The 18689-nt window shown below is 39.8% G+C and overlaps 1 protein-coding gene across 2 annotated transcripts in view; it reads left to right on the plus strand.

Annotated features, from left to right (window-relative positions):
• The window catches only part of PLEKHA5 (pleckstrin homology domain containing A5), a 235638-nt gene that overhangs the window by 136081 nt on the left and 80868 nt on the right, over positions 1-18689 (plus strand). For both annotated transcript variants that reach the window (XM_070947658.1, XM_070947657.1), the window contains exons 6-7: positions 11432-11536; positions 13717-13789. In XM_070947658.1, the coding sequence (XP_070803759.1) occupies positions 11432-11536; positions 13717-13789 (178 nt within the window). The remainder of the gene's footprint in view (positions 1-11431; positions 11537-13716; positions 13790-18689) is intronic.

The raw sequence follows: 18689 nt of genomic DNA on the forward strand, positions 1-18689 counted from the left end.
ACGGTATATGCGCGCACATACACACATGCTCAAACAACAAGGTGGGTGAACATTTTCATTCTGCCTATTCTCTCTCCTCTGTGGTCCGTAAACAGAGCACAAAACAAACTGTAAACCCTAAACCCAAGATGGCGAACCTATGGCACGCGTGCCAGAAGTGGCACACAGGACCCTCTCTGCTGGCACGTGTGCCATCACCCCAGGTCAGATCTCCGTGGCGTTTCTTTCGTGAGCTTCTGTTTCCCTGCAAATGACGAAACAGAAGCTCACGAAAGAAAAAGATCTTACCTCTTGCCGTGATGCCGGTCTTGGGATGCCATTTTTATTCATGATGGTTGCTGATAGAGCAAAATCAGGTGAAATTGTGAAGACTGAAGTCAGCACATGCACATGTCTGTGCATGTCAGTGCATGTGCATGTTTGCGCGCACATACCTTTCAATTTGGACATGCGTGCGCGTGGTTTGGGCACATGGTGTCTTAAAGATTCGCCATCACTGCCCTAAACCAAAAAAGTTTGCTTCTCTCCTACATAATAAATAACTCACCTTCAATTTCTTCCATTAATTTCTGTTAATTATCATGCATATTGCTAAATATTATAAATTTCTCCTTTACCTTCTTTCTGGTCTCATGAAATGTCTCAGCTTATGAAGCATGGGAACACTGTACCAGTGGTGGCGAAACCTTTAGATGGCATATCAAAAATTCAGAAAATGTCTAACCTGTCTCTATTGACATGTTGCCCCACATCCACAAATAAAAGAGAAACAATTCTTTGCATATTGATTTATCTGAAAAAAATACAATCCAATCATGTATGTTGCTATGTATTATATAGCAATAGCATTTAGACTTATATACTGCTTTACAGTGCTTTACAACCCTCTCTAAGCGGTTTCGAGTCAGCATATTGCCCTCAACGATCTGGGTCCTCGTTTTACCTACCTCGGAAGGATGGAAGGCTGAGTCAGCCTTGAGCCTGGTGAGATTTGAACTGCCAAATTGCAGGCAGCTGGCAAGTCAGCAGAAGTAACCTGCAGTACTGCACTCTAACCACTGTGCCACCCTGGCTCATATAAAAAAATGTCAAATAATTACAGTTTTTTTTTTCTTGTGTCCTTAGCGAAAGGATTAGCCAGTGATATCACCCTTGCCTGGAAGAGACCCAGTTGGGGGCTCCTTTCGTGTCCCCATGAAGTTGCTCACCAAAGTGATACACATTAATTTACTCACAGTCACCCGCTTTTGAACTGCTGGGTCAGCAGGAGCTGAAGCATGTGATGGGAGCTCACCCCACCCTGCAGCAGCAGCAGGTCTCAAACGTGAACCTGCTGATTGGCAGCCAATATTCTAACTTCATGGGCCACCACACTCTTCTCATTACAAAAATGAAATAAAAGTAAAACTCATTTTCAGAAAGTCTGGAGGCTGCATGGGAGAATGGAGCGTGCTTTTGAGAATAGTTGTTGGGTGTTGGTAAACGCTGGCGTGTCACCTTCGACATGTGTCACAGGCTCACCATTATTTCTCTGTGCTGTATTTCTGGATTTTTCTAAGCTACAGACAGAAGCAGCATACTGAAAAAAAAAATGGTAGCAGCTAAGAAATCAGGATTTGGAGAGAAAAGATCAACCTCAGAGACCTTGAACAGAATGTTCTGGCAATAACACTAACCCTCTCTGCTATAGCTTGGGGCTTCTCTCCTTGTGTCTTGCCTAATTCAATTATTTTGAAGAATTAAGAGCAACAAGAAACCAATGTCAATTAGGAGTGAGTGCTTATTAATAGTTCTAGTGTTAAAATGGCCCAGCTCACTATTTAATCCACACTGGATGTTTAAAGAAGCTTAACAGCATCAGTGGTTCTGTGCAAAAGTCTAGTCAGTAACTGAAACAATTAAATGTTCTTTTACTATTATCCCAATAACGTTTTCTTCACGTTCTGCTGTTGTTTTTTCCTTTACTGAATTTTTAAGTATAAGATCCCTGGAGCAAGGATGCGTCTTCTTATGATTTATAAAGTGTGGTCTCCATACAGATGGAGTAATTATAAACTAATGACATTAGAGAGTCACTTTCATGGCTGAAAATGTCCACATGAAAATTATTAATACTTTTATTAAGCACACAAGTTTATTAGTACAAGTGCTTTCCTGTCAGGACATGCATCTTTTCTGGACTACATTTGGAAGATCCTTGTGGCAGTATAATAGCTGGGTGCAAACAAGTAGATACTCTTAAGTCTTATAAATACAGTTGGTCCTCGACTTACGATCACAATTGAACCCAAAATTTACGTTGCTAAGTGAGACATTTGTTAAGTGAGTTTTGCCCCATTTTACGACTTTTCTTGCCACTTTTGTCAAGTGAATCAGTGCAGTTGTTAAATTAGTAGCACAGTTGTTAAGTGAATTTGGCATCCCCATTGACATTAGAATAGAATAACAGAGTTGGAAGGTACCTTGGAGGTCTTCTAGTTCAACCCTCTGCTTACTTTGTTTGTAAGAAGGCCGCAAAAGGGGATCACGTGACCCTGGGACACTGCAGCCATCAGTTGCCAAGCAGCCAAAATTTGATCACGTGACCATGGGAATGCTGCAATGGTTATAAGTGTGAAAGATGGTTATAAATTCATTTTTCAGTGTCGTTCAGTGGTGGGTTCCTCCCGGTTCGGCCGAGCCAGTAGTGGTGACGATATGATGTCACCAAACGGGTTCTCTTTGTTCGGGAGCTGGGCTCTCCTGCCCCCCCCCCACCCCCCATTATTATTATCTTATATTTGGCCCCGCCCCCAATCTATTCACTGCCTCCCGAGTCTCAGCTGATCAGCTAGAAGGAAAAAAACTGTTTAAACTCTTGCCGCAGGGCTTCAAAGGGCCGCGCTACAGCTGATCAGTGTTAAAAGGCAGTGTGGTGGTAGACCAGGGCGCTCGAAAAACAAATGAGTAGATCAGTGCCTCCAATAACAAATGGGTAGACCGGTACAGCTCTGCAAGCAGTTAAAAACCTGGTAGATCAGTACCTCTGCTAAATCCTAAAGAATTGTCACATGACCATCAAGCCACGCCCACAAAATAAGCCACGCCCACAGAACCGGCAGTAAAAAAATTTAGAACCCACCCCTGGTGCTGTTGTAACTTTGAACGAACACTAAATGAACTTTTGTAAGTCGAGGACTACCTGTACACATTTGGAAAGAGTCCGTTTCTAATTTTTATGTACGTTATATATTATATTATTACTAGCTGCTATTACTAAAAACACATTGACTTTGCATGGCTAAAGAAGCATTAATATTACCTTCCATTCTTTGGCTGTATGCTAATTGAATATATCTGTTCACAACAATATGAAGTCACAGCTGTCCCTTCTTTAGCTGGTGTCAGCCTTCATACGAGTTCTTCCCAAGAACCTAGGATGAGCACAAAGAAAACTGGAACAAAGATAGCCGTAGATCTATATACCGTCCCTTAGTGTTTTAGTGCACTTTCTGGGCAGTCTACAGAGTCAGCATATTGCCCCCAACAGTCTGGGTCCTCATTTTACCGACCTCGGAAAGATGGAAGACTGAGTCAACCTCTTTCAGGCTCTGTCAGGATCGAACTCCAGGCTGTGGGCAGAGTTTGCCTGCAATACTGCATTCTAACTACTGTGCCACCAGTGCACTAGTGATGTTACCTTGTTTGGGTGATGAAATGTCAGCAAGAAATCAACTAAGCTCAAGAGAGCCCCAAGAACTTCAGTTTGTATGAAGAATCCTGTTCTCCTGTGTCTCTTGACAAGTTTTAGCCCAGGCATCACTGACATTACTTGACAGAAACAGGAGTGGGCAATCGGTGGTCTCAGTTTTGGAACCTACTGCAAATTCAACCGGCAGTGGTTAAAAACTAGGGACATGTTTTTCCACCATTTTGAGATGGAAAACCCATGGAAGCTGTAATATAATCCTATAAAATTCGTTGTGGACAGTTTTGAAAAGCAAAGTCCTAGAATACTGGCCCACATTTCTTGATATTGGAGATGGGCAGTATAAAAACTTAACAAATAAATAAATCTTCCATTGTACATCATCATTCCACCCAGTGCAGCCTTTTCCTCACGAAAAATACAAAAGGAAGCCCCTGGTTTTCAAAAGGTTGCCCACTGTGAGGGAAAACAAGAGTGCTAGATAGGAACCAGTGGTGGGATTCAAAAATTTTTACTACCAGTTCTGTGGGCATGGCTTGGTGGGCGTGGCTTGGTGGGCATGGCAGGCGAAGGATACTGTAAAATCTCCATTCCCTCTCCACTCCAGGGGAAGGTTTCTGCAAAATCCCCATTTCCTCCTGATCAGCTGGGACTCGGGAGAATAGATGGGGACGGGGCCAGTCAGAGCTGGTATTTACCGGTTCTCGGAACTCCTCAAAATTTCCGCTACCGATTCTCCAGAACTGGTCAGAACCTGCTAAATACGACCTCTGATAGGAACAGGATTGAAAGGCAAAGCTAAATAGACAGAGAAAAGCAATGGGAAACAGGGCTAGTAAAAATGTGGCAGAATGGTGATATTTTGTCTTTTACAAATGCTGTGGTACAGAAGGTTAGATGAGTGCCTAAATTGAGGCAGTGAAGATAACGTTCTTTTGATATCTTGGAAACATTGTGATCTAAGCTTCTAATTCACAGCCTGGTCTTCTGATAGTTGACAATAAGTTCTGGCTAGCTTTCCACTTTTCCTTTCTGTGGGAAAACAGCTGCATTTTTAATCTTTGTGGTCATGCACATTCTCTTGTTACTCATGAATAAAAGTGAGAACATTCATTTTGCTATCTCTCGTGACAAGAGGATAGTGCCACCACAACAACTTACCGTCAAGTAGACCAAGCATAAATGCGTAGCCTACAACTGAAGTGTAACCAAATGGGAATCACTTTCATTAGTTCATCAGAATTTAAATCTCATCATGTTGATGTGATATGGCAACAGTTGTAATTAAACGAAGAATAGAATGGAGACCGAATGTTACAGTGAATGTCTTATCATGCTAGTTTTATTAAGCTCCCTTTGGTCTTAATCAGAAAGAATTTTGAAGGTGGTATCCAGGGTAGTTATTCTGCTCATTATACAATAATGGGCTCATATTTAATTGACTAAACTAAGTAATAATTTTAATTAGCAATTTTATGATGTTTGTGTGTCTATATTTTTCTTGATTGTACACCACCTTGAGTCCTACGGGAGAAAGGCAGTATAGAAATATAATAATAAATAAATAAATAAATAATAAATAAATAAATATATAAATAAATATATAAATAAATATATAAATAAATAATAAATGATAAATAAACAAACAAACAAACAAACAAACAAACATGAATTACAGCAAAATTAGGAAAGGTAGCTTTGAAATCTGGAAAATACTGAAAGAGTCTTGAATCTGGGTTGTAAAGAACCTCATATTACAATTTTATTTGATTGCTTATTTCCATTCAATTTAGGTACCTTCTGAATCCAAACCAACTGATTATGGTTCCTCTATACCAGGGGTGTCAAACTCAAGGCCTGGGGGCCAGATGTAGTCTGTGGGGTGCTTAGATCTGGCCCACAGGGCCGCCCTGGAAACAGCGAAGGACCAGCCCGCGGTGCCTCTGCCAGTGAAAACAGAGCGCGCGAGGGCTGTGCGTAGCCCTCCCAAGCTCCGTTTTTGCTGGCAGAGGGTTGCAGGAGGCCATCACAGCTGAAAATGGAGCTCGGGAACCCGTTTTCACTGGCAGAGCACTCAGGCACCATGGGTATCCCCCCAACACGAGTGACGTGCTGGCCACAACCACCCTGCCCCCCTCCCCCCCCCCGAGGTCAAGCACAATCCTAATGCGGCCCTCAATGAAATCGAGTTTAACACCCCTGCTATATATGTACAATCTATATGAATGCATTAAACCCTTAATTGGCAGGAAGACTTTTGTGGAAAACGTTTCTTCAAGTAGGTTGAAGGAAAATTCATTATTTTGTGATTAGAGTGGGGAAAGAAGCATTTCGGTAATTGTATAGATTGGTGGAACCTGATCTCCTTTTGCTCCTGTTAAGCCTAGTTTAGAAAGGATTTATGTTGTGGAATAAGATTTTTCCCCCCGTTCCTCCTCTATGGCTGTGGGTGGAAAAGGGCTGGGATTAGTTTCTTGCAATTCTTCAGAAACTCCACATAAGAAGAACTTAGTTGATCCGTAATGTCATGCAAAAGAAACAAGAAGAGAACGGCTACAAAAAAGTGTTTGATGTTTAAATTTGATCTGACATGTTTCAAGTTAGAGTATGTAAATTTTTATTCTAATATCCCTATAGCCCAGGAGTGTCCAACTCGCAGCCCGTGGGCCAGATGCGTCACGCGCTGGCCATGCCCACCTCCAGTTTAGCAAGGGGGGGGGGGAAAGTTGCGATACATCATATGACAATGTATCATCATGAGTTTGACACCCTTGCTATAACCATTTTGTATTATAACTATTTGTTATAGTTTCAAGAAAATCATACTTTATTATTTTGTTTTCATTGTCTGTTTGGTACTAAACTTAAAAAGAAGTGGTGGGTTTTTTTAAAGGGAATCTCTGCATTAATAATTTAAAAAGAGTTTTTTTTAAAAAAAAAAACTTACTTAACAGTTACTTTTTGGATCCACTATTTAAAAGGATGCTTTTCTACTGTTTCTTTTTTCTTTTTAAAATGTTTTGCTCTTCAGATAAGGATAGCATTATGGGGTGAGCATGATTATTGGCTATTGGCTACTATTAGCCAATTATTCAATCAGGTATTTGCCTGCCAATATAATTGCTAAAGAGTTTCTGGGCTTTGTACCTCCATATCCTTTGACTTCAACCAAATTGGTTGCAGCTGCAGTAAATCCTAGTTTAGCCACCTATGGAGGGCCACGTGTTTCCCATCTGCAAAACAAGAAGGTCTTATGAAATTTGGTGCCTTTATTTTGCATGCCACAAAAGAACTCTTGTCCTGGAATTAACCTTAAGTTTTATTTTCACTTTTCCACTGGCAAACATCTCTATATTCTTGTTATACGGTATATTCTCATGTATAAACCCATCAGTCAGGCGCAAAAGATCATGACACCATGTGACCTTGCAGTTAAGATTTATTACTCAAGCCTATTCACAAGAATCTAGTCACTAAAAGTATAAAATTGGCACCACATAAGGGTCAACAGAATGCAGAAGGGGCTGGTCTTAAAAGTATTTATGGGAATGCAATGACTGTAGACCAGGAGTGTCAAACTCGATTTCATTGAGGGCTGCATCAGGGTTGTGTTTGAGCTTGGGGGGCTGGAGCGGGCATGGCCAGCTCGACATCACTTATGTCAGGGGGCCTGTGATGGCCCGAGCGCTCTGACAGAGAAAACAGGGTCTCAAACTCTGTTTTTGGCTGTGATGGCCTCCTGCAACCCTCTGCCAGTGAAAACGGAGCTCGGGAGGGTCACCCGCTGCCCTCGTGAGCTCCATTTTCTCTGGGAGAGGCACTGCGGTCCAGTACTTTGCTGTTTCCAGGGCAGCCCCACGGGCCAGATCTAAGCACCCCCGGGCCCCGGGCCTTGAGTTCTACACCCCTGCTGTAGACTGATGACTTGCTTACCTCTGCCTCCCAGCTCTGCTTGCTTTTCTCCTACATCATGTATAGATAAGACAACCATCACATTTTTAACACAAATGCCATGAAAACCCACATTTTTCATGATGTTTGGGTTAAAAATGTGAGTGTCCGCTTGCCTTCAGATGGGTTTATATGCATGTATAAAGGGTGTGATGGCTCAGTGGTTAAAGACGCTGAGCTTGTCAGATGGAAAGCTTGACAGCCCAGGTTCGAGACCCTAGTGCCGCATAATGGGGTGAGCTCCTGTTCCCTGTCCCAGCTCCTGCCCATCTCGCACTTTGAAAACATGCAAATATGAGTAGATTAATAGGTACCACTTTGGTGTGAAGGTAGCAGCATTTTCTGCGCCTTTGGCATACAGCCATGCTGTCCACAGGATTTGTGGACAACAGTGTATTTGGACGACACTGACTCCCTTGGCCAAGAAACCAAGATGAGCACTGTGCCCTAGAGTCAGACACAACTGGACTTTCCCTGCCCAGTCGTGTCTGACTCTAGGGCATGGTGCTCATCTTGATTTCTTGGCCAAGGGAATCAGTGTTCTCCAAATACGTTTTCCATGATCCTTTGGACAGCATGGCTGAATGCCAAAGGCGCAGGGAATGCTGCTACCTTCCCACCAAAGTGGTACCTATTAATCTACTCGCATTTGCATGTTTTCAAAGTGCGAGATGGGCAGGAGCTGGGACATTTACCTTATATACAGTAAATATGGGTACTTCACAAAAGTCTTAGCATATATTGTGAATGAGCCAAATCTGACGTTTTGGGTGCTTTTCAACATCTAAAATTCTTAGGTGTTCTTATCCATGAGTCTATACAGTAGCAAAAGATGAAGCTAGAAAACACTGGATAAATACAGTGAATAATGTAGAGATTTTATTTCTTTAAATGCGCTGATCTTGCCTGGTATTTAGGAAAGCATCTTCATGTTGAGGGCCAGTTTCAAAACTGGCTCTCCATGTAAAGGTGCCTTGCTTAAATTGCCAGCAAGCTTTTTTTTTTTAAAAAAAAATATTGCTACTGGTTTCATATATTTTCTAATCAGATTTCAAAGCTTGGATTTTTTTTATATATTCCTAACCACATAATTGTTAGCAGATTCATGTTGAGCTTATGCTGCAGAAAGTTTTCTGTAAATGTCACATTTTTCAGGCACTAAATTTAATGTATAAATGAATAAATATGTTTTTTATTTATGAGCTATGTTAAACTATATTTACAGCAATAAATTTTAAAAGTTCTATTAGATTAATATATAGCAACTAACTATGATGAATGCAAGATGTACATTAGTTGTAACTAAGATAATGATTTGAAGACAATGGGAGTACTTTGAATGGCACGGCTATCTTATTAGATGGAACAGAGCTTACGGTATATTGTTTCATTAACTGTAACATACATTCACAATTGTTGATAAAATATGACTTAATTGTAAAGATGCACTTGTCCCTTGTACAAAAGTGAGTGCCTGCTATTCAGAGTCCACTAACAGCTGGTTTCATTGTCACAGTTATTTTATTCATTTGTCTTTAGCAGCCTTTGCTAAATGTATGATGAAAAAGACGAGAGGGTGTTGCCTCTATTCTTTTACATTTTCCTCTTTAATGAGCAAGCCTGTTTGGCCACATCATTTTAACTTTAAGACCCGCTGCAAGAAATTGTTTGCTACCCGTTATGTCATGGACCATATGTCACAGAAATATCCACATTAGTTATAAAAGTTAATGGAGCTTTACGATTCAGAAGGCAGTACAGTTGTTCAGTGTAATAAGAAAGCAAAATATAACACAATGAGGTCATTTGATAAAGGGATTAAACAACAACTCTGTGTGTCGTTGAGCCAGCTGTGTGTTTAATTTTCTTGATTAATTCTCCTTACCTGTTCAAAACTTGATACTTTTTTGGGTAAAATTATTTAATCTGATAATAGTTTCTGTGTAAGTTCTTTTTTTCCAACTTCTTCTGCCATAGTAAAGTGCTTCCTTCTTCCTATCTTCTGAATGATACCCAAGGGAAATAAATAGTGGTACATGTTAGGCTGAAGAATGAAGAATTAAAAAAAAAAAAAAAAGCCAAATGGGAAATATTGAGTATATTTGAAACAATTCAATTTTAACTTTTCAATCTGAGAGGAAAGAATTGAAAAATTGGACACTAGAATGTTGATTTCATGTGAAATTAATGTAGATGTTACAATCGTTACAAGTTTCTAACTTCATTTCTTATTCTTGGGCCAGCCTAAAACAACTTAGTTCTTCTTTCTTCCTCTGTTTTGCAGAGAAACATTTAAACTTAAAATAAAAGGTGTAGTGATATTTGAACTCCTTTTCTTAATCAAGTAGCTACATGCCCACAGAATCCTGCTTTCCATTCCAATTAATGTTTTAACAACAAATCTTATCTTATCTTATATCTATATAAAAAAGGCTGTATGTATGTATGTTCCAGCATAACTCTGGAATGCCTCGAGCAATTTCAACCAAACTTGGTACACATATGACTTACTATCTGGAAACAAATACTGGGGGGGGGGGGTAAGACACCCTTGGGGGAGGGGTGTTCCAGCATAACTGTGGAACACCTGGGCTGTTAAGGAGAGTGAGTGCGGCATCCTAGAGAGGCAATTGTTTGTGATGTCATGGGAGGGGGAAGGGAGAGCCTGGGCCATTAAGGAGAGTGAGTGTGGTGTCCTAGAGCAGCAATTGTTTGTGATGTCAGTTCCTTTGCAGCTTCCTCTGGAAAAGCAGCCATAATGTTTTCCCTCCAGTGGAGCAATGGGGAAGCACCTGATGGATTTGGGGCAAAGTGCCAGGATCATAGACAGGGCGGGAAAGCGGAGCGCATGGGAGGGGGAAGGGAGAGGACAGGGATGATGGGCATGGGAGTAGGGGGAAGAAAGGCCCCTCTCAATGGCTCCCTGTCAGACAAAGGCTTCAACATCTAGAAATACCCGGGCAACACCGGGTTACCATCTAGTATTAAATAAAAATTCAGATACATTCTATCATTTTTAACTGTAAGTGCATGATATATGATATTCTGTGCTGCTCTTTTCATGGGATCATGTTACTGCTTATAATGCCTGCATTTAAATCTCAAAAACGCCACAAATGGTTTGTAAATATTGATCTGATTTTTCTGAATCAAGTCACATTTATATCTGTGACACTTGTGATAATAGGAGTGGTTTTATAAGGTGCTGTTCCCCATTTTACCATTACACTGTAAATTGGCAAAAGAACATCGATGAAAGCCCTTGATAAAAGATGATTTATTTGCGCGCCACCCTCTTGAACTGATAACACACAATTGTTGTATTTACGGAGAAAATTCTAAGGGGGGAAAATAAGCAACCACTTAGTTAACCTAAAGTACTTTCTGCGTGGAAGAATATTGGCAAAATAATAGATAATTACGGTACGTTAGCAATATTAGCTCATTTTGATTATAATTTGGCTTTCTGGCTAAAAGTTGTTTCGGTTTTAGTGATTCTTTTCTCTGCCCGGTTTCCAATATTCTCTGTAAAACTTACGTTCTTGTTAAAATAGATGCTATGCTTATGTAATGCTTGGGAGCAGAGTTTCTTCCCTTGCTGAAAGCTTCAAGAAAACAGAAATCAGCAAAACTTCCAAAGTAGTTACTGATTTACCGGGGGGAGGGGGGGGGATGGAACGTCTTATAAGTCATAAGGGAAGCATATGATCCAAATCTGTTTTTCTCTCTGAGGTAGCTTTACATCTCCTATATGTACCGAGTATTGATAATTTCCTTTTATTTTATTTTTAGACATCACGCTCCTCAAAAAAGGTCCATAATTTTGGAAAGAGGTCAAATTCAATAAAAAGAAATCCTAATGCACCTGTCGTTAGGCGAGGCTGGTTGTATAAACAGGTAATGTCTATTTGGGGAAGGGGAGGGTTGGAGGTATGTACTATAGTGTCACCTGAAATGTAGCATTGCAATTATGAGATAAGAAAAGTGCAGAATCGCAGCTTAGTTCTACATTACATGAAGAAGTAATCTGTTAATGGTATCTGCTAGAGAACCCACACACTTGCAAATGAGTGATTTTCCTTTCTGTTATTTTGGCCTGCAGGAAATTGGAAAACTATACTAGCTTGTGAAACATTTTATAACTGCTGCAAAATGACAGTGCGTTAGATAAAAGTTTGCTCAATTATTTGGATTTGATTTATTCCCCCAAATAGGGCCACAACTGTTAAGGGATTCTGTTTCTATTGTGCATTGTTTTATTATAAACATTTCTCAAAAGCAGATGCAATATAAATCATTTTTGCTTTAATTCACCTTTGCTGCAGTTCTAACATACAAAACTGTAGCACCTGCATTTATTTATATATTTTTGCCTTTTACTTTGCATTGAATGCAGAAAAGATGTAATTCACATCTTGAGGTGAATACTGAAGTTTGAGCTAAAATGGTAATTTATTGGTACCATATGCCTGTATAAACATCTGCTTAATTTGGTTTACATAATCCAGATATTTAGCATATTTGTACTATAGATTTTACTAATAAAATCACTTTCTGGGCCAAGGGTAGTGTGTCATAATCTTTTATTTTACTTGTGACAAGATTTTGCTCCATGGTCAAAGTTATATTTTAAAAAATAGTCGCTGTGGCACTGTTGAAATCTGATGTGGAATAAGTTGGACCTTAGCCAGCCACAAGAGATTATGTCAGTGTTTCTCAACCTTGGGGACTTTAAAATGGGTGGACTTCAACTCCCAGAATTCCCCCAGCCAGCTTTGTCGTTTTCTTGTTTTCATATATCAACTAGCATTCTTCCTGTGCCATTTGGAATGTGTATTTCTCAGAAGTTTTAAAGTGTTTAGCCTTGTCCTAGTTTCACTCTAGGTACTGAGACCCATCTTCTTAAACTTAAGAGTGCAAGATGAGGCTCAGATAAATTGTTCTTGCTGTTGATATGAATGGTGTTCTTAGAAAGGCAAAGATTGGCTCCTTCAGATACATTTAGATGTTGGTCCCCAGGGTTTAAAGCTCATGTCTTTTATGCAGTAATGAGTTTTTGCTGCCCATTTCACGTCCCCTGATGTTGAAGGCACCTACCTTATGATTTGCAAACTATCTTTTCTGGTATTACTTCCATTCTTCAGACATCAGAGGGGTTCTCAATCTGAGCATAGGTTTACAACTCATTGAGATGGGAGAGGGGGTGAGGATGACATGTTGAAAATGTGACAACCTTAATCTGTAATTCTAGATATCTTGAGGACAGGCAATGATTAGAATAGTATAGAATTCTTTATTGGCCAAGTGTGATTGGGCACACAAGGAATTTGTCTTTGGTGTATATGCTCTCAGTGTACGTAAGGAGAATAAAATACATTATTCATCAAGAATAAAAAGATACAACACTTAGTGATAGTCAAGGTTACTAATAAGCTGTCAAATCGTTCTAGGAAACAAATAAAAACAATATAAATTGAAAGATACAAGCAACATGGTTATAATAATAAGTGGGAAGAGATAGATACTAGTAAGGAAGAGAATAATAATAATAATACAGTCTTAGTATAATTATTTGACAGTGTTGTGGGAATTAGTTGTTAAGCAGAGTGATGGCATTCGGGGAAAAAACTGGGATTACTGGGATATGAAGAAAGGGTACAAATGGAGGATGTCACATGTTTATTTTGTCATTTCTCAGAACTTGACAATTTCCCAACCACATTTGAAAACATTTTGTGTTGAGAAGAAGAGTTTTATGACTCAGTGAAAAAGGCATCGTTGAGCACTGTTGCACACAAGTCAGAAAGGTGAACTGGGAAAATTTCCAGGGTCTAAAGTTAATAGGGCTCTATTATTGGTTGCCTTGGCAACTGTTACACATACATCTTCTGATTCAGGACACAGATGTCAGGCAATGTGGGAATTATATTTGCGACGATCAATGTTTAATGGTTTAATCAGACAAATACGTAATAACCTATGATACTCCAGGATTACAGAAAGGTTCTGATTTTGGTAATGTGCCCAAACTCTTGTATTTCCAGTCTCTATGAGTCTGTATTTCATTACCTACACAGGATAGTACTGGCATGAAGCTCTGGAAGAAGCGATGGTTTGTTCTTTCGGATCTCTGTCTCTTCTACTATCGAGGTAAGTCTTTTAAATGACTCTAAGCAATGGTGTTAAGCTATGCTTCCAAAAATATGTTATCTGTTTCTTAAAAAAAGAAGATGATGACTTTGGAACGAGTAATGGTCATTCTGCCCTTCTGTTGATATAAAAATAAAAGTGCTGATTTGAGCAGTACCCTTAATTTGTTCCATGGGAAATTAATGGTCAGTTAGTTCTAACCTTGTACTATCTGGGTCAGAACAAACTCCCGTCTTTGTGTTTTGCATGTCCCCTGACCTATATCACAAGCTGTGTTATTGTTGCTGTTTAAATGGAATGTCAGAAGCAGCATTAAAGGCTGGAGAAGCTTCACATAAAATAGATCGAATACCTCTGTTCTGTACTCCTAATTTTAGCTATTCCACTGTTGCTTCCTCTGATTGATCTGATATACTGCCACAGGTTCTTCATGAGTACAAATTTTGACACTTGTGCTATCGTTTTTTCGGAATAGTTTAGAGCACTGTTTCTCAACCTCAGCAATTTTAAGATGTATGGGCTTCAGCTCCCAGAATTCCCCAGCTAGCATGGGAATTTAGAATTCCCCAGCCAGCATGGGAATTTAGAAGTTCACAAAGTCCACAAAGTTGCTGAGGTGGAGCGGCACTCATCTAGAGTCTAGAACAGGGGTATCAAACTCAAGACTCACGGGCCGGATCTGCCCCACAGGGTGTTTAGATCTGGCCCATGGGGCCCACCTGGAAATAGCGAAGGACCGGCCAGGTGCTCTGCCAGCACAAACGGAGCTCAAGAGGGCCGCGTATGGCCCATCCAAGCTCTGTTTTCAGCTGCGATGGCCTCCTGCAACCCTGTGCCAACGAAAATGGTGCTCTGAAGGGCCCTGCTCTGTTTTTCCTGGCAGAGCACTTGGCCACCACAGGCGCCACCAACATGAGTGATGTCGGGCTAGCCACGCCCACCCTGGCCACGCCCATTGGTTCCCCCCCCCCCCCGCTTAGGTCAAACAACCCTAGTGCGGCCATCAATGAAATCGAATTTCACATCCCTGGTCTAGAATGCTTGATGGAAGCCACCATATAACCTTTGAAAAGTGGAGTACTCTCACTATTCCTTTCAATTGTTTTATGACAGCCACATCAGTACTATATATCTCATGGATCTCATTTCTCAAGTAGGCTTGTTTTTCGTGGTTTAAACTGTATAAAGAAGGGCTATCCAAACTTGGCAACTTTAAGAGTTGTGACCTTCAACTCCCAGAATTTCCCAGACTCTTGGTAAAACCCACTAGGAAAACCAAAATTGTAGCATATGCTTCTTAGCATCCTATGGGCCCTTCTGATGCTTAAGTTTCCCCATCTTTCCATTTTTTGCTGATAGATGAGGGGTGGAGGGTTTTTTTGGTACAAAATAGCAAATTTATTATGAGGAAAGTAGAATACATGATGTAGAGGAATGCAAATCTTTCTCCAATCTGTTTCAACTGCGAGAGAGATTTACCGGAAGCCAATAAAGAAGTTTATAAGGGGTTATGACTGAATTACTCCGGAGTTTTGACTTTGGATTTTTGAAGCATTAAATCATTCTGTGTTGCTTCAGACTCAATCTTGGTATTCTTAGATAGGTAGCAGTAATTGCATTTGGATAATACCAGGCTTAACTGAGCCCAAAGGAGCCTACTCCTTCACTGAAGCACTTCAGTGCAATTCAGAGATTTTTATATGCAACAGAGAAGTCCTTGTTGATTGATGCTGCAAATTTACCCTTTTTTGTCTTCAGGAAAGTAATCATTATGGCTTTCTCCAAAGGGTGCTGGGAATTTCAACTTGCAGAAAGTGTACAGCATTCTGTTAGAACGTCTGAGCTACTTCTTCTACTTAAAATGTTGTCATTTTATGGGACTTCTTTGTAGCCACCTCTGCCCTTCAAATTTGCATGGTTCGAACCCTGCTGGGCCTGAGGGATTGTTTTGACATCACATTGGTGTTGATATTTTAACTTGATGGGCTCCTGTCCAAGTGCTAAGCAAGATTAGTCCTGACCTTACTTAGCTCCAAGTTAAAAGGGATGGCATCACAAGACAAATAGATTCAGGATGGTTTTCATTCCGATGCTCAAATCTTTTTATCACATTTTTCTTTTTTAAAAAAAAAAATGATATTTTTCATATGTGACACTGAAGCACATAAGATAGTTTGATCAGAGCTATGAAAGTATCTGTATAGTAAAATTAAAAACTGGCAGGTTCAGATAACGGTGAAGACAAGACAATTGGAACATAAGCGCCTTGAAGTCTGGAGTTAAAAATCATCCAGGAGATTGGGTCTGTGATAAAAGTAAAAATGTCCATTGACCAAATGTTAAAAGTGAAAGAATTAATATTGAGCTCTGGAGACTGAAATAGAATGCAAACCAAGATTTTTCCAGCAGAAATATGGCAATAATTTTAAACTGAGCTAATTCCTTTCACTTGAAACGATTACAGAAGGACCACATTGCTCATGTTATAATCAGTTTAGAAATGCAGAGCTCTTATGTTCAGAAAGATTATAGACTGTTGGAAAAGCCAACCCATTCAGAGTAACAATTAGGGGCGCTGCAGTATTGTAATTCAATACATGGAGACTTTGGTTGAGCTAAAATTGTACTGTAATTAGGGAGATGGCTGTCAGTGGGTTGTATTTTTTTCCCCCTACTAGAAGGAAAGTCAGTTCATCCATTTCTGTCAAGGTCTTTCAGAGACCAGAACTTGGCAGTAAATCTCAGTCCACTGTCTTTGCAAAGTTTTACTAATCTGCTAGTCTCTGTATTCAGCTAAACTCTTAGGTACTCGCATGGCAAAACTAGATTAGAATATTTTTTTGCAAACTAAAATAAAGCCATGCTAAATGTTTAAGAGCATATCTATATAAGTAGTCCTTGACTTAGAATTGTAAATGAGCCCATAATTTCAAGTAGTGACAATAATAAAGCAGGACACCATGTGATCAGACCCAGTTTTATGACTGTTTTCTCAGTGGTCATAATAGAAACGGCATGACCATTAAAAGAACAATTTTTGCCAGAAAGCAGAGGTAAACACCAGTTTCTGGCAAAAACATCCCAAATTGCAGTCATGTGATTGTTAGACGCTGCAAATGGACATAAATGCAGGTCAGTTGCCAAAGATGCCTTCATGTGCCTGAGGAAGGAGACATCAGAACTTCAAATCTGGGTCATAAATCCCATTTTCAGAGTCTGTTGTAACTGAAGAATGATTTCTAGAAGAGGACCAGTCATAAATGGAGGCCCACCAATATAAACCACTTCTTATTTTTGCAATAATTAGGCAAGCTAGGTCAGTATTCTTACCTCATTTTACAAATCAGAAATGTATTCTGGAAAGTTAATATTTAATCCCATTGTGATTGAGATTGAGCTAAATTATGAAACTCAGATTTTTCTGGTTTACACTTCATGCTTTCATTATTAGAGTAATTAAATTACATATCAGATATTGACGAAATACAGAATCCCACTTTGTTTTGTGGAACAAAGACCACCATTAATATAGAGCACATCAGCAAATTGAAGACACACTTGGATATTCACATTTGGTCTTTTTTTTTTTATCATTGTGGCAATGTTTTTTTTTTTTTGCTCCCGTCTTTCTTGCATTTGCTGAAGGATAAAAGAGCATTTGCTGCAAACAATTGCGCATCCTAATTGAATAAATATTTGTACCGAAGGCCTGAGATAAGAGAATCATCATTGTTTGTTTCTTAATCCTATTCATATTCTGTCTATAAATAAAAATGCATGTAGGAGGCAAAAAAAATCTTATAGAGAGGCTCTTTTTAATAAGATGGTGATAATGCAAATAATTTCAATTTACCTGTAAATATGGTTGTCCTTAATAACCAATTTAATGTACAAAGAATTGTACATTATTACATAAGGGGACGTGGTGACTCAGTGGGTAAGACGCTGAACTTGTCGATCAGAAAGGTCGGCAGTTCAGCAGTTCGAATCCCTAGTGCCGCGCAACGGAGTGAGCTCCCGTTACTTGTCCCAGCTTCTGCCAACCTAGCAGTTCAAAAGCACATATAAAAAAAAATGCCAGTAGAAAAATAGGGATCACCTTTGGTGGGAAGGTAACAGCGTTCCGTGCGCCTTTGGCGTTGAGTCATGCCGGCCACATGACCATGGAGATGCCCTCGGACAGCGCTGGCTCTTTGGCTTTGAAACGGAGATGAGCACCGCCCCCTAGAGTCGGGAACAACTAGCACATATGTGCAAAGGGAATCTTTACCTTTACCTATAATGCAAATAATTTCTGTATACCAGTAAATATGGTTATCCTTAATAACCAATTTAATGTACAAATAATTAGAAATAAACTAGACATTTATCTGAGAATGAGTAGACCTGTTTCATGGTAGCATATGGTTAAACAGGTGTTCCCATTTCCTCAGCTGAAGTACAGTGACTTACCATCATTCTTACTTTCACTATCACTTTTGCTACCTTAATGATCCTCAGACTGGTTGGTCTAGCCAAAGTTTGCTCATTCTTGGTTGCAAGCCAAGCTGAAGCCAATAAATCAAGGAATCTCTGATAGTGGCCACTGCATTGGACAATTTTAAAACCAAGTGATGAGAGTCAGAAGATGAGGGATTTCCAGGCCTTCATAAAAATGGAGGATTTCAAAGCGGTGTTTATTTTTTTAGCAGAGAGAGAAAGTATTCATAGCATGGAATGTATGATAATGTTGGAAATGGGATAAGTATTGTTCCCATATTGCACATTAGAGACTGAAGATCAGCAAGTACCCTGAATTGAAATTTGAACTAGGACTTTCAATGCTTTATACTCACGGAGGCAGATGTGCTGCTTCCAGTTAGGAGACCCTTAATTAAATGCAAACCATGATGAGCCATTT

The sequence above is a fragment of the Pituophis catenifer genome, unplaced genomic scaffold (assembly GCF_029215685.1).
Source record: "Pituophis catenifer annectens isolate HBS135680 unplaced genomic scaffold, rPitCat1.0.hap2 SCAF_7, whole genome shotgun sequence".
Lineage (NCBI taxonomy): Eukaryota > Metazoa > Chordata > Lepidosauria > Squamata > Colubridae > Pituophis > Pituophis catenifer.